This window comes from Pundamilia nyererei, unplaced genomic scaffold (assembly GCF_000239375.1).
Source record: "Pundamilia nyererei isolate P.nyererei 1_Seehausen unplaced genomic scaffold, PunNye1.0 scaffold00104, whole genome shotgun sequence".
Lineage (NCBI taxonomy): Eukaryota > Metazoa > Chordata > Actinopteri > Cichliformes > Cichlidae > Pundamilia > Pundamilia nyererei.
The window spans coordinates 726300-739275 of record NW_005187505.1 but is presented as its reverse complement, the minus strand read 5'-3'; the positions used below and the strand labels follow the sequence as shown (position 1 = coordinate 739275).

Below are 12976 nucleotides of genomic sequence, written 5' to 3'. Positions count from 1 at the left end.
GGCTTGCCTTCTTTTCTTATGCAAATGTAAATTGGCTGGTTGTACTGCTCTACACCTTTGACAGAGACTCAGATGGAGCCGGTCTCTGTATTTCAGGTTTGCATGATTATAATGCAACGCTGCGTGAAATAGTTTGGGATTTATGCATCTTGCTGTATTTGTGTGTGTGTGTGTGTGTAGTTCAAGAACACAGAAGTGAAGAACCAGAATGTGCTGAATAATTGATCCCCAGTATGACAGAAAACTTCCAAACTAGGTTATTCTTGAATTAATGTGCCACTCATTATATTTGCTGCTATTTCACCCACCTTCCCTCTGAGCTCGTTTACAGTCGATTGTGTGGATACCCCCGTCTCTACATGTGTGCACTGGTGATATGCATGCTCTCCAACATATCATGCGTGGATGTCGTTGCCTCGGGAGCACACGGGGGTAAAGAAGGGGGCAGCTAAGTGGTATGTGGCACTGTGCCAAGTTGCCGCTTCAAACTGGATGTTGAAGGTTAGTCAAATCCACTCGGTTCATGCAGAGGAGTAACAAACATGACAAGTATGTTGGCTAAAGCGACACCGTGAGGAATCCCTTAAGTAACATCAGCCGACCATTCCCCCTCCTCCACTTAGCCGTCCTGTCTTGCCTCCATTTCAAATGTGATTATACGAGTGTGTGGCAGAGTAGATAGATGGAGTATTTGTTGCAGAAGGAGGAGGTGGAGGTAAAGCTTGTTTTAGTTTGCTACTTTCTACCCCCCCACCCCTGCCACAGGATTTGCCTTTGCCTTCCTTCCCGCTTATCCTTTACCTCCATTTGTCTGTGGTCCCTTGATCACTTTTTAACCCCCTCAGTCCTGCTGAGCCAGCAGGATTCACTGGTTTTAAGTCCATTTACAGAGCTGGGATTGCTAGAGAGACACAGAGAAAAGAAAAGAAGGGGGAGGTAACCCAGGTGAGGGCAAATAAGAGGGAGTAAAAACAGCCCCTCGGGGAGTTGGTGGCTGATTTATGTGTAGACATATCTCCACACGTGTTTGGCCACAGCTCCAATTAATACCTCCGCCAATCCGTGGCCGCGCTTGACAAATGCTGGATCTGTGAGTGCCGAGTGTGTTCATTAGTGTTTGGATTGTAGGATTTTCAGCGAATTTAAATTGTTTACTGTGGTCTTGGGAGATTCTGGGTCATTTGATGCTGCAGTGTTTGGATCTTCCTCTGCTTGTTGTTGAGGTTTGCACGAAAAGAAAAAAAAACGTGTGAGGCAAGCAATTTTCCTTGCCTGGATAATTCACAAACACATCCAGCTGTCCCCATTTCTGATCAAAGGCTGATTAGGCTCTTTCCTTCTATAAATTGACTGGAACAAATTTTGGTATCAGTCTTAGAGCGGTTGCATTTATTTGAATTTGGTGCTTTCGATTATTGATTATTGACCTTTGTGTTCCTCCAGGGGGCGTGATAGACAAGGACCTGCGCCACTACCTCAACCTGCGTTTCCAGAAAGGCTCAGTGGACCACGAGCTGCAGCAGATCATCCGGGACAACCTCTACCTCCGCACCGTCCCCTGTGAGTTACCTTGTGCTCACCTGACCTCCCTTTGTCCATCCTTGTTCCCTTCACTCACCTCCTTGAGTGAGACACTTACATTCAGTGCTTTGCCAAGGGTAGATCATCAATAAAGCCAAGTGTGCAATTTCAAAGGGGGCAGTAAAAGCTCCAGGTTCGCTCTGTGACAGTTTGAGTGTGGTAAGTTGCCAACAAACAAGACAGAAATGAGTGTTTGGCTCACATCTGCAGTTCTCTTTTGGCCACATTGGACCTTGCCTGACATAGGATGACTTTGGCTGCCTCAGATCAACCATAGATCCACCTTGTCAGTTCAGCTGTGTAACAGAGCTGTAAGTAGACCTAATGTCTGCATGTGGATCTCCAGTGTCCCACACTGTTCAATAGCATCTTTCATTGCCCTCTACATGGTGTTTAAATACCCACTTTTTGTGACGAGGTTTCAGACCACAGTGATGTCACTGATGACATCAAGGTTAAGCATGCCTGTAAATTAATTAAAGAGAGGAAAAAATGAGATGACAAGCAGACTAGTCTTACAATATCAAACTATTCAAAATTTGAGCCCAGGATGACGTATTTAAGAGCAATTTAAAGCCAATAATCACATTGTTCAGTGATCAAATCACATTGTAAATTTTGTTGAAAATTGTGACATATTGCATAATGTGTGCATAATATTGCAAACTTATGATGTCAGGTTGGTTTCCAAGTGTTGCTGAAATTAGCACCGCTAGCACCAGCGGCATTCTTTTCCTAATTCCTTTGTTCTTTTTCTTTTGATTGTCCACGCACCTCATCAAACCATGTTTACACGTTGCTCTCCTTCAGAGGTGTATGCCAGGTTATTTGTCAGTTGTTGTAGATTAACAAATATGAGACTACATCCACACATACAAATGCAGGTTTTTTTTTTAAGATGGAGATTTTCACATAGAGACACTACAGTCAAAAGCAACATGTGGTGATATAACCCTAACTGTATGAATTGTTAGCCAATCGGAAGGCTGGAGATGAGAGCAATGTGCACAATTTAACATTAAAAAAAAGGAGATAAAGGTGCACACCTTTGACATTGCAAGACAAAAATTTCTTTTCCTCATCGAAACACTGAAGTATTTTTTCAAAAGCTTTGATTTTAGTGGCCTGAAACACCATTCACATGTGGATGAAAGACCAGAGCACATAGAAAAGCTCACTTTACCAAAATACCTGTGCGTGCGTGTGTGTGTGTGTGTGTGTGTGTGTGTACATATGGATTGAATACTTTGTTTAGCTTGCTAACAATTCTGTTGCCAACTAGAGACAGCAGCAATGTTTACCCTTCAAGTGGAGTGAGTGGAGCCATTTATATGCACTGTTGTGGTATTTTCAGTTGCACAAATGTTTCCTGCCATGAACTTGGCTGTCTACATTTCCTGCAACTTTTTAAAAAATATATAGGCTATGATTTCTTTGCAATTTTATATTCCTAGTGACTGTATTCTAATGTGGAAAAATGTACTGCTGCAGAAGCCTTGAGGGTTATCCCTAACCCTAAACCCTAAACTTTTTTGTATAAAACTCACTGAAAGCCACAACATCCAATTATATAATAACAACAGGTTTGTCTTCTCTCACTTTGTGTTAATGATTCAAAATGCTTTCACATCTTTGGCAGCTGTGCAGTCTGTTGTGTTTTTTTCAAAAGCTCAAGAGCAATGGACTGCATAGATCTAAAGCTGAGGTCAAGTTCAACATATTACCACATTTTCAGGCAATTTTATACATACCCCGCTGACAGAGAGCAAGCCTGAGGGCAGGCAGTACTCTTGCAGGTGGTTGGTTTCTGGAGCTGCAGAAAATGTAACAAACTAATAGGTTGTTGTGTATAGTCCGCTGCGTACATTGTCTAGTGCTTGAATGCAGCAGAACTCATACACATGCAGAGAGGGTGGGAGGAACAGGGGGCCAACAGGGGCATCCCGACAGGTCGATCCAGCTTCTTGCTTCGCGTGAACTGTTTCCCCTCTGAGTATTTTTCAAGCGCGGTATGTGCTGAATATACTGAATTTTCTTTCTGATGTGAGTACGTGATGTGATATTTTCTTTCCCTGTTTGCCATGTCTTTCAGCCCCAAATCCCCCAAATATCTATCTGTGCGGTGATCGATTGAGCTGCTGGAGTGTTAGTTTAGCTGGAATCAGCCTTGTCTGGAAGTTCGACTCTTTAAAATCAAATGTTTACTGCAGCTCTGTCTCTAATTAGTTGCATTAACTGCCTCACAAGAACACAGAGCTGCAACCAAGTGCTCTGTAGACAATCAAAGATAAGATTTGGAGGGCTTTAAGCTATTGATACTTGGTGTTCTTGGTTCAGGATAGCTTTTTAAACTGAATGCTTATCTAAGTCTTAAATATTGTATGCTGGAAGACATTTTCTTTTATCAGGTTATCGCACAATGTTATATGTGCTAGGGCTAAGAAAACACAATATTTAGTAAGTATTATTCTGATTCCTGTTTGCTTTTTGTTTCCTGGATGTTCAGCCGTCCATTAAAGGACTGTGATATTAAAGGGTGTTTGTCTGTAAACTCTTATCTGTGCACACTGTTTGTTAGCCTAGCTGTGCATTTAGACCCAGCTGTCTAGTGGCTAACTCCCCCCTGAATCCCCTAATGGAGGTGCATTCTTCAAGCCTAGGTGCAGGCAAATATCACTGGAACCACTTTTATGTCTCCCTGACTGCACAGAATGCAGCAGGAGAAACAAAAAGAGACCTATTTATATTACAATACAAGCATCATTTTCTCTGATAACCACTCATAGAGCAACTGCCAGTGAGGCAGTGAAGATAGAGAAGAGGTGAACAGTAAAGGCTGAGAACAAATGGAGGAACAAATGGAGGGAAAGAAATCCGAAAAGGAACGGGGGAAAGGGGATGAAGCTTGATGATAGGGACACGGGCTGTATACACATAACCACATAGTGAAATGGCAAAGAGAGGTTAACTGGTGCATTAATGAAGGTTTAACAATGGGCTTTAGTGCTGCTGACAGGAAGAGGGCTTAGTCATGACTGAACTAAGCTTTTTATATCTGGATGCATAGATGTGTTCTTTTTTTAAATATGGAAAACATATGTTATTGAGAAGAAACAATGCACTATGACTGCGAAGCAATCAACGTGGACAAGACACATCTGGAGTTGGTCTTCAACTGGAGTGTATTTCAACCAGATTCATTTGTACTTTATTTTCTTATGAGAAAAATCCTTCCAACAGTCTCAAATGTCCTGTGTACGCATCTGTTTTCAAAGAAAATTGGGATGCTGTGTGAAATGGATTAGCTAAGAATAACCTAGCTAATAACATAGTTGCAAAGACTTTAGTGATATTGTCTCATACAGTCATATCATTAATCAATTCGTGAAGCCAAAGAAATCTGTAGGCAGAAGATAAGGCTGAAAACCAATACTGAAAGCCTCTCAGGTGGCACTGCGTTAGAAAATCACTGCATGGGCTGAAGGAACAGTTCTGAAAACTCAGTTTGTCTCAAATGTATCCTAAGTCTCTACCAAGGAAAAAAAAACATATACTGTATAATATAAACTAGACCCAGAAACACTATGCCACCTTCTCTGGCCAGAGAGAGGACAACTGGAAAACTGTCATGTGGTCTGATGATTGAACGTTGTCCTCCAGTCCTCCAAGTCCAGAGTGGCTTTAGTAGTACAGTAGGTTGTAACTTGCACATCTATGAAGGCACCATTAATACTCAGTGATATCTACAAGTTTTAGAGCAACATGTGCTGCCATTCAGACAACATTTTAAAGTTAAGCGATGCAAGATTATTTTATTGGAAAAAAACAACAACAACAAGTGTCCCTTTGCGACTAAGCATCTGAAATCTTATCCATGGTAAAGAATGGGAAGACATTTCCCCTTCAAACAAGTTATTTCAGATTCCAAAGAGCAGAAAGTTTAAAGTGAAGAGATGAATCAGGCATAAATGCGCTTATTTTTCTAAAGACAAAATTTCTCTTTTTTGTTTTTATACTGGCACCGTTTAGTTGCTTAGCGGTGTACTGGTTAATACAAACCCAGCCTCGGCACGTCACAAGCTAGTGTACTCCCAGTGCCGATCCCAAGCCCAGAAAAATGAGAGGATCCTAAATCAAACAGGCAGATCCGTTCATTTTGGCAACTCCTATGCAATAACAGAGCAGCCAAAAGTTTGTTTTTCTCTTTGTGCTTGTACTATTTCTAGTAAACAATGGGATTAAAAGACAAGCAAATCATTGGTTTGTGTTTTTATTCATATTTACACACTGTGCAAACCTTTCTTTTAGGATACTGATAATATGCCAGGTTTAAATTGAGCATTTGACTTAAATGAGCTAATTGTGGACAAACCACTGGGAGATTCATGAAGTAAAGCCCCCTCTCTCAAACTGATAAAAAAAAGAGTTGCACTGAAGACTCCCGAGATGTGTGATGAATCTAAAGGAGGTTGAGGGGTGAGAGAGAAAAGGCATGATGTGAAGTAGTTCATCATCACAATTTACACGTAACCCTTGAGTGGTAAAGAAAGGACATTTTTCGTGGGGATGGAGGCTGACGGGCAGACAGTAGGAGACTTACTGCCATTCACACCAATCGTGAGGCTTGGATGGAGTCGGCGAGGGCAGCTAAGGCTGTGCCAGCTCTTAGACAAATTGCCTGGTTGAAATCCAAGGTCAGAGCGTTAATAGCCTGAGCCCATGTGAAATCAGGCCTATCTTCTGGTAATCCATATAGATTTGATGGGAGGGATAGAAAGCGGAGTGAAACAAGGTGTGTGCAGAGTAGTCATGAGACCTAAGTGTGCTGTATTGGATGAATTATTTAGGTAAGAGTGAATTGAAAGAACACGACAATGGAGTAAATATATATTTTTAAACAACAGAGTGACTCCTGACTGTGCTTTCATTTAATAACGTCACAGCTGAGCAGAAAGTTATTTGAAAGATGCTATAAATATTTGAACTAATTTACAAGTGTTTAGATATTTAGAGTAAATAACTTGAAGGTCAACTGAAAGATTAAAAAAATACAAATGTTACTCTTGTTTCCCCATCGAATACCAAATCAAATATAAATATGCACAGTGCCTCAGTTACAGGGAAACAAAAATGTGTTAAAAATATCAAGGTCATCAGGATAATATGACTCATTTCCCAGAAGCCACTCAGTCTTTCATGTACTTATTATATTTGTTCTTCTCTTGTTGTTTTTCCTTGCCTGGCTGATTTTTCTCTTTTACTTTACTTTCTTCATACAAGAACACTTCAAGCACTCCTTTTTATCTCAGTGGACGCAATAAAGCACTTAGTTACGTGGTGTCATTGATGGTCTCTGAATAATAGAGCTGATGATCAGGAGGCCATCTGGAGGTAGAAAAGGGAGGAGATGCTCAGTTTGTCACTTCCTTTCAACTTCTTAGAAATGTAAGTAACATGTCCTCTTAGAACAAGATCTAGAGTGTCTATTTGTAACAAAATGTTGGTTTAAGCCGTCTATACAAAAGCTTAAAATGCCAGAAATGATCCAATAATCCACAAGAAAAAAAGGCAAAGATCAAAATAGAGTCTGAGTAATATAATTTAATTTATCTGTTCTGTTTCCATTAATGTTAATAATCTTCCACTTTCCCTTTTTTTGTTTTAAATTACTAGACTTTGTAGGGTCCCAGCCCAGAGTCAGGAGCCAGTGGAGCAGACTATTAGTGTTTAATAGTAGGCTATTACTGAATTTATTATAGAAATAGAACATTTGGTCCTTATAATGGGATAGACCATGATCTGTTTTGAAACCTCCTGTGGGCCCACCTGCCACAGGATGAGCCACTGGGGTTCATATGGTTTGAGGTGTTCCAGTCCTAGACATTGTATTGATGGATGGATGGATGGAAGCTGAGCATATCTGCCTTACCATATTTTTAAACCTGGACATGACAAGGTTGATCTGACTGCGAAAGATACTGCACTCTCACATAATGGAGACTTTTCCTTGGCCTGGTAGCCATGCCAGAAGGCATACCATCCTTCATTATACGTATTATTTCCCACCACTTTGAACATAAATAGGCAAAATAAACATCACGTTGTATTAAAAAAGACTTTATGAGGAAAAAAATGTATAATCATGAAGTGCAACGGGTAGGTAATTTCCTCCGTCCGTATGGTCGGACTTCTTTTTTACAGTTTGTTGCGGTGACTATCGCACAGTTCAAAGCAGTGATGGCCTCTAGCACTCACAGAAGTGTTAAATTGTATTAAACAGGTTTAATCAGCACAATTTAAACACATTACCTGTTAGGTAAGAATGTCGTAAGCGGCAAATGGTGACATTGTGACAACATTGCTCTATGATCGCAAAATAACCCAACCACAGACTTAGTGTGCTGTATTGTTACAGAACAAATTAATGTAATGTATTTTAGTAACTATGACATTATGTCAAGATGAATTGTATTGTAATCTGCTTTCCAATGTAACTCTTTGGAATATAAAAGCAACATATTTAGAACATTGTTTTATTTTATGTTAATGTTTGAAACACTGAGCAGACGTCACCAGAGACCAACGCAAGACGCTACCGCTGAGCTGCAACACCAAAAGTTTGTTGTAAATGGGAATGACATTAAGTGATAGCTCTTATCTCGTAAATACAATAGCTGCCATTAAATAGCATTTGCAGCATTATCCACAATTCAAACTAAGGGACATGTGTATTCCTGTAAGCACGAAATCTATGTTAATATACCAGCTGCTGGACAATTTTTTCCTTGTTACAGAAGCTATTGCCCAATTATAGAACCCCACACTGTGATCCTTTTGGGAACCCTGCCTTCACTGCTAACAGCTTGGCTACCTTGCAAAGAATGCGACAAGCAATTTGATAGCAGAGGTGGGCCTCTTGAAGAAAGAGCGTTTCAGCGAACATCCGCTAATGGAGACGTAAAGTTTATGACCGGTGTGATTGGATACTCCCGCATGTGTTTTTAATGCCCACAAGTTGCCTCTTATGAGTCTTTGCATTAATGTGTGAATGTGTTTGTTTTCTTTGGCCTTTACATGCATGTGCAAACAACATATGCTTAAATAGCAGGAAGTAGAGATTGATACTGTGAGTTAATGGGGAGTTTGACGCCTACAGGGACACTGACTTTGCGTTAATGGCCGGGGCAGCCGTGCACAATATGGATGGTGTTTACTAATGAGAGAGAGAGACATACTCGACGTCCATCTGCCTATCCACAGTTGTCAGTTGGATCATTCTGAAGTCTTGCAGCATAGCAGGAAATATGACTTTCTCTCCGGCTTTTCTTTCCTTTCCTGCTGCTCTGCTGCTCTGTCTTTATCTTTACTTTGTCCCCTCATTCTTTTCTCCCTGAGTCCTGTTGTTGTTTTGTTTTGTTTTGTTTTGATTTGATTTGGGTTTTTTGCTGTGCGTGTGTGCATTTCATTGCAAAGAAGATTTGCAAGTCCAGTATGTAACTTGTAAGATCACACAGGTATCTGTGATTGGCCCTGCTTTCTTTTTTGCAGCATGTCACATGTCTGTGTTTCTGGTTAATAGCCTGATTTCTGATAGATGACGGCAATAATCAGGATGATAAGAACAGTCTAACAGCTCCCCAGTGCCCCGCCATTCAATATTTAGCATCTCTGTGAGAAACCCAATAAACCGTAGAAGTGTGAGCCTGAATGAGGAGCTCAGAGTGGCCTTGCTTACTCTGGAGCTCTGAGATGAGGCCTGGTGTGGAGATGAATGAAGAGCAGTTTGTGTGTTTTATAAATTTAATTTTATTTATTTTTTTATCCTGGTCATGAAAAACAGGAAAACGTGCTGCTCGTGAGCTTGTTTGCCTGCTTGCATATTATTTTGTCAGTCTTTGTGAAGAAGGTTAAGCAGATCAGACAAATACCTCTAGTCAAAAGCTCACTTTCTTTCATCCATCCATTTACTCCGCTCTCCCTCTCCTCACTTACTCATTGACTCACTGGAGGCAGGGCTGGGTTTCCATGGCAACCGTTTCCACTCCCCATCTGCGTCAGAGGCTCAACTCTTCTTAAACCCTCAGCCCCCTTTCTTTTCCCTTCCTCCCTGTGCCCTTCCTGTCCCACTCCCCTCTACTTCATCCCACTTTCTCCAAGCCAAGACTGTAGGTCAGAAAAACCTGGCAACTCAGGGTCAGCACCAAGTACACCGCTTGCTGGAAATAGGATTTCAAGGTGTAAAATTGAGTGTATAATCCATATGTTAGAGAGGTGTGCGCGTTTTCATCTGAGGGTGAGGGAGTGTGGGAGGGGGTTGACTGACAGGGCAGGACACAGATGTGAATGTGCCGGGTGGCAAGTGTGACGCGGCACTCTCTGCTCGCTGGCAGATGCGGCTTTTAGACGCAAAGGGGAAAAGGTGTGAGATTTGCTCTCTAATTGGCCTTCATCACATAAACCTCCTCAACATCACCACGCCTCATCATCAAGCTCCTGCTGTCTCCTACCCTTGGAAGTGAAGAAACGGTGTCAGATAGATAGATCCATCAGGTGTGCCGCCTGCGGTCACCTCACCATGATGCTGTAATGAGAGCTTCCTCGGTTGTCTTTGGTATAATGATCTGGTGTCTTTGGGGGAATAACGAAGACCTTGATCCTTCTCAGGAGGTTTCACAAAAAAGTATTTACACATTTTTCTTATTCCAAAGCATGAATTATTTTAAATGGGAGCGAAAGCATTAACAGAACGGCGGCACAATCTTAATGGGGCATATTTCCACTGCAGCACATCGCTCCCATGACAGCCTGCTGGAAGCTCCTGGATTATGATTGAAAATGACTGCTTCTTTAAGTTGGACACTGGAGATAATAGAAACTGTTGGGTAAGAGAGTAAAACCTCAACTCGCATAATTGTGTCCACAAGGAGTAGTCTGAGTATGTCTTATTCACAGAGTGCTGTCAACACAGAGCCCTTAGCGCAACATGGCAAATTTAGCTCAGTCAATCAAACACAGGGCATATATTGTTAGGTGGCAGTTTGTTCTGTGAATCAGAGAATAGGCAGACAGTAATAGATTAAAGTTGGTATTATTAAGTAGTTTCACTGCAAAGATTTACTTCATCTTCTCCACATTAGCTTCAAAATTTCACACCATCATCGGATATTTAAAAAGAACAATACTATGCACCATCACAGTAAATGTGCCTGGGGACTGAACTCTTATCAGCACATATCTGGGGCACATATCCCGACTCTCCTGTCGACTGACTGCAGTTATTACCTCCATCCTTATTACCCACATGTGGAAAGAACTCGTTGAACCAGCAAGTGTAGAAAGCCATTTATTTATTTATTTCTTACAGTGCTGTTTTTCATCTCACCACCACATGCTCACAACCAAACCTCCCATCTATATTTTTCCAAGCCCTTCCCCTAGCACTTTTTCTACTAAATGCTTTGTATCTGTTTTGGCAGGACAGCGCAGACAGGTGCACAGCTCAAGCTGTTGTTCACCATTGAGCTGGCCTTATCGCCAACTGCAAAACTCGGGCTATCGTTTTGAATCCAACCCTATTGTGACAAAGGAGTTTTCTGTTCCTTTATAAAAACAATGATGCAACATATGTGAGAAAATGGTATTGATCAGAAGTAGAACGTAACTTCTGGTACCTGTGATAAGTAAAGTTAGAAAACCAGCAGAATTGTGTGCACAGTTTTTGGGTGTTGATATGCATATACATGTGAATTGCAGAGAGGTTTTTTTAAAGTGTGTTTCCGATACCATTTTTGTGCCAAACCTAGAATACAGTGTGTGTGCTACACCTGAGAGATAAATGAGAAAATCCTGCAGGTTGATAACACGGAGAGACGACGACGTCCCTGCACCCTTCTGATTACTGTTATTATCACTAGAACAATGGGTCCTTAATTCCCAGCATAAAAATGAGCGAGCCATGTTTTTTCTGGTTAAAATGAAAACTGTCATTATCAGATTTTATCAGTGGCTAACTAATTAAACTAACGTGAATTAGCATATTAAGATACCGCCATTAGTTAAAAACTGCTTTTCCAACTGACTTGTTAACATTTCTAGCTTGATTTAAACAGGAAGGTTGTCTTGGCTATGAGCTTAATGGCCCCATACAATATATATAAAAGTAGATTGTTTTAAAATGGCATAAAAGAAGAGGCTTTATGCTAAGAACTACAAATTCCAGATATGTAAGAGAGTAGTACTTTTTGAAACTTTGGCTGCAGTTGAGCTGCCGTGGGCATTGTGGCAGCTCAAGCATTTAAACACAGTTTGACCCATAGCATTTTATCCATTACTTGTTAATTAGGTGGCTGTCTTCAAATAGTCTAGAGGATGCTTCTCCAGAGGCACCACACCCTCCACTCATCAGACATCTGATTATCACCCTTACTATTGCTGTGAGCTGCCAGTTTGTTTGACTGGCATACCCGAGGTAACGTACAAATAAATTACAGAGCTGCTAATAAGTGTTACTCTAACCAAATTTGGAGTATCGAATTTGTTCAAATGTTGTGACTGGAGCTCGTAAACGTTTCTATTACGGTGCCAGATTTTGTACCAGAGAAACAGAGTGAACAGGCAGAGAAACTGACTCTGGGGTTGGGTTAAAACGCGGCGCTCTTGGTTTAATTTGTACATATTAACTGCAAATAAACCGCAAAGGTCTTCAGATTTTGATGTTTTGTGTTTCTTGTCTGGTGTAAATTGTGGTTGTTGGCTGACTTATTCAGGCAGCTCAGGGACTTGGTACCTGTATCATTTGTTTCCAGGGTTTTGCCGTTTATAAAATAATACTTTGTCAGAGATTCTGACTAGAACTCTAATTTAACTGGCTGTGCTCACCAGAGGTTACAGTTGCTAAGCTATGATTGGACAGTTGTTCTGGGGTTAGTTTTAGCTGTCACTTGAATGATGGGTCCTGAGACAGGCCTACAAAATATTCTACTTTCTAGACTTGAACATAAAATCTTCATTCTTTTAAAAACTCAAAAGAGCAATAACTGACCATGTGTGATGTTTGAGATGTCTGTCAACTTTCTTCCACCTCTCTGACTGGTGTTTCAGGTCGCTGCCTGCAGACTGATTCGGTCTAGAGAGCAGCATGGGGACACACCGACCCACAGTCTTAATATTCGTGGCCAGCGCCTTTGTGGCCAAAAGGGCATTTCTTTGACCAACCATAAGACAAACCCTTCCCTTCTGGAAAGAGCTGCACACGCATAAGGCTGAATAATATTTATTCCATATTTATATTTGGTCTGGTAATTTTATTATGAAAAGGGACAGTAGTAGTCTGATTACAGAGCTATATAAGGATCTTGATCATATTATCTTAGTCATTATGAGGGTACTAATTAGG

At 41.0% G+C, this 12976-nt stretch overlaps 1 protein-coding gene across 9 annotated transcripts in view; it reads left to right on the top strand.

Annotated features, from left to right (window-relative positions):
* Positions 1-12976, top strand: part of magi2a (membrane associated guanylate kinase, WW and PDZ domain containing 2a) — a 257702-nt gene that overhangs the window by 76283 nt on the left and 168443 nt on the right. For all 9 annotated transcript variants that reach the window (XM_005740820.2, XM_013912847.1, XM_013912846.1 and 6 more), the window contains exon 2: positions 1444-1560. In XM_005740820.2, coding sequence (XP_005740877.1) covers positions 1444-1560 — 117 coding nt within the window. The remainder of the gene's footprint in view (positions 1-1443; positions 1561-12976) is intronic.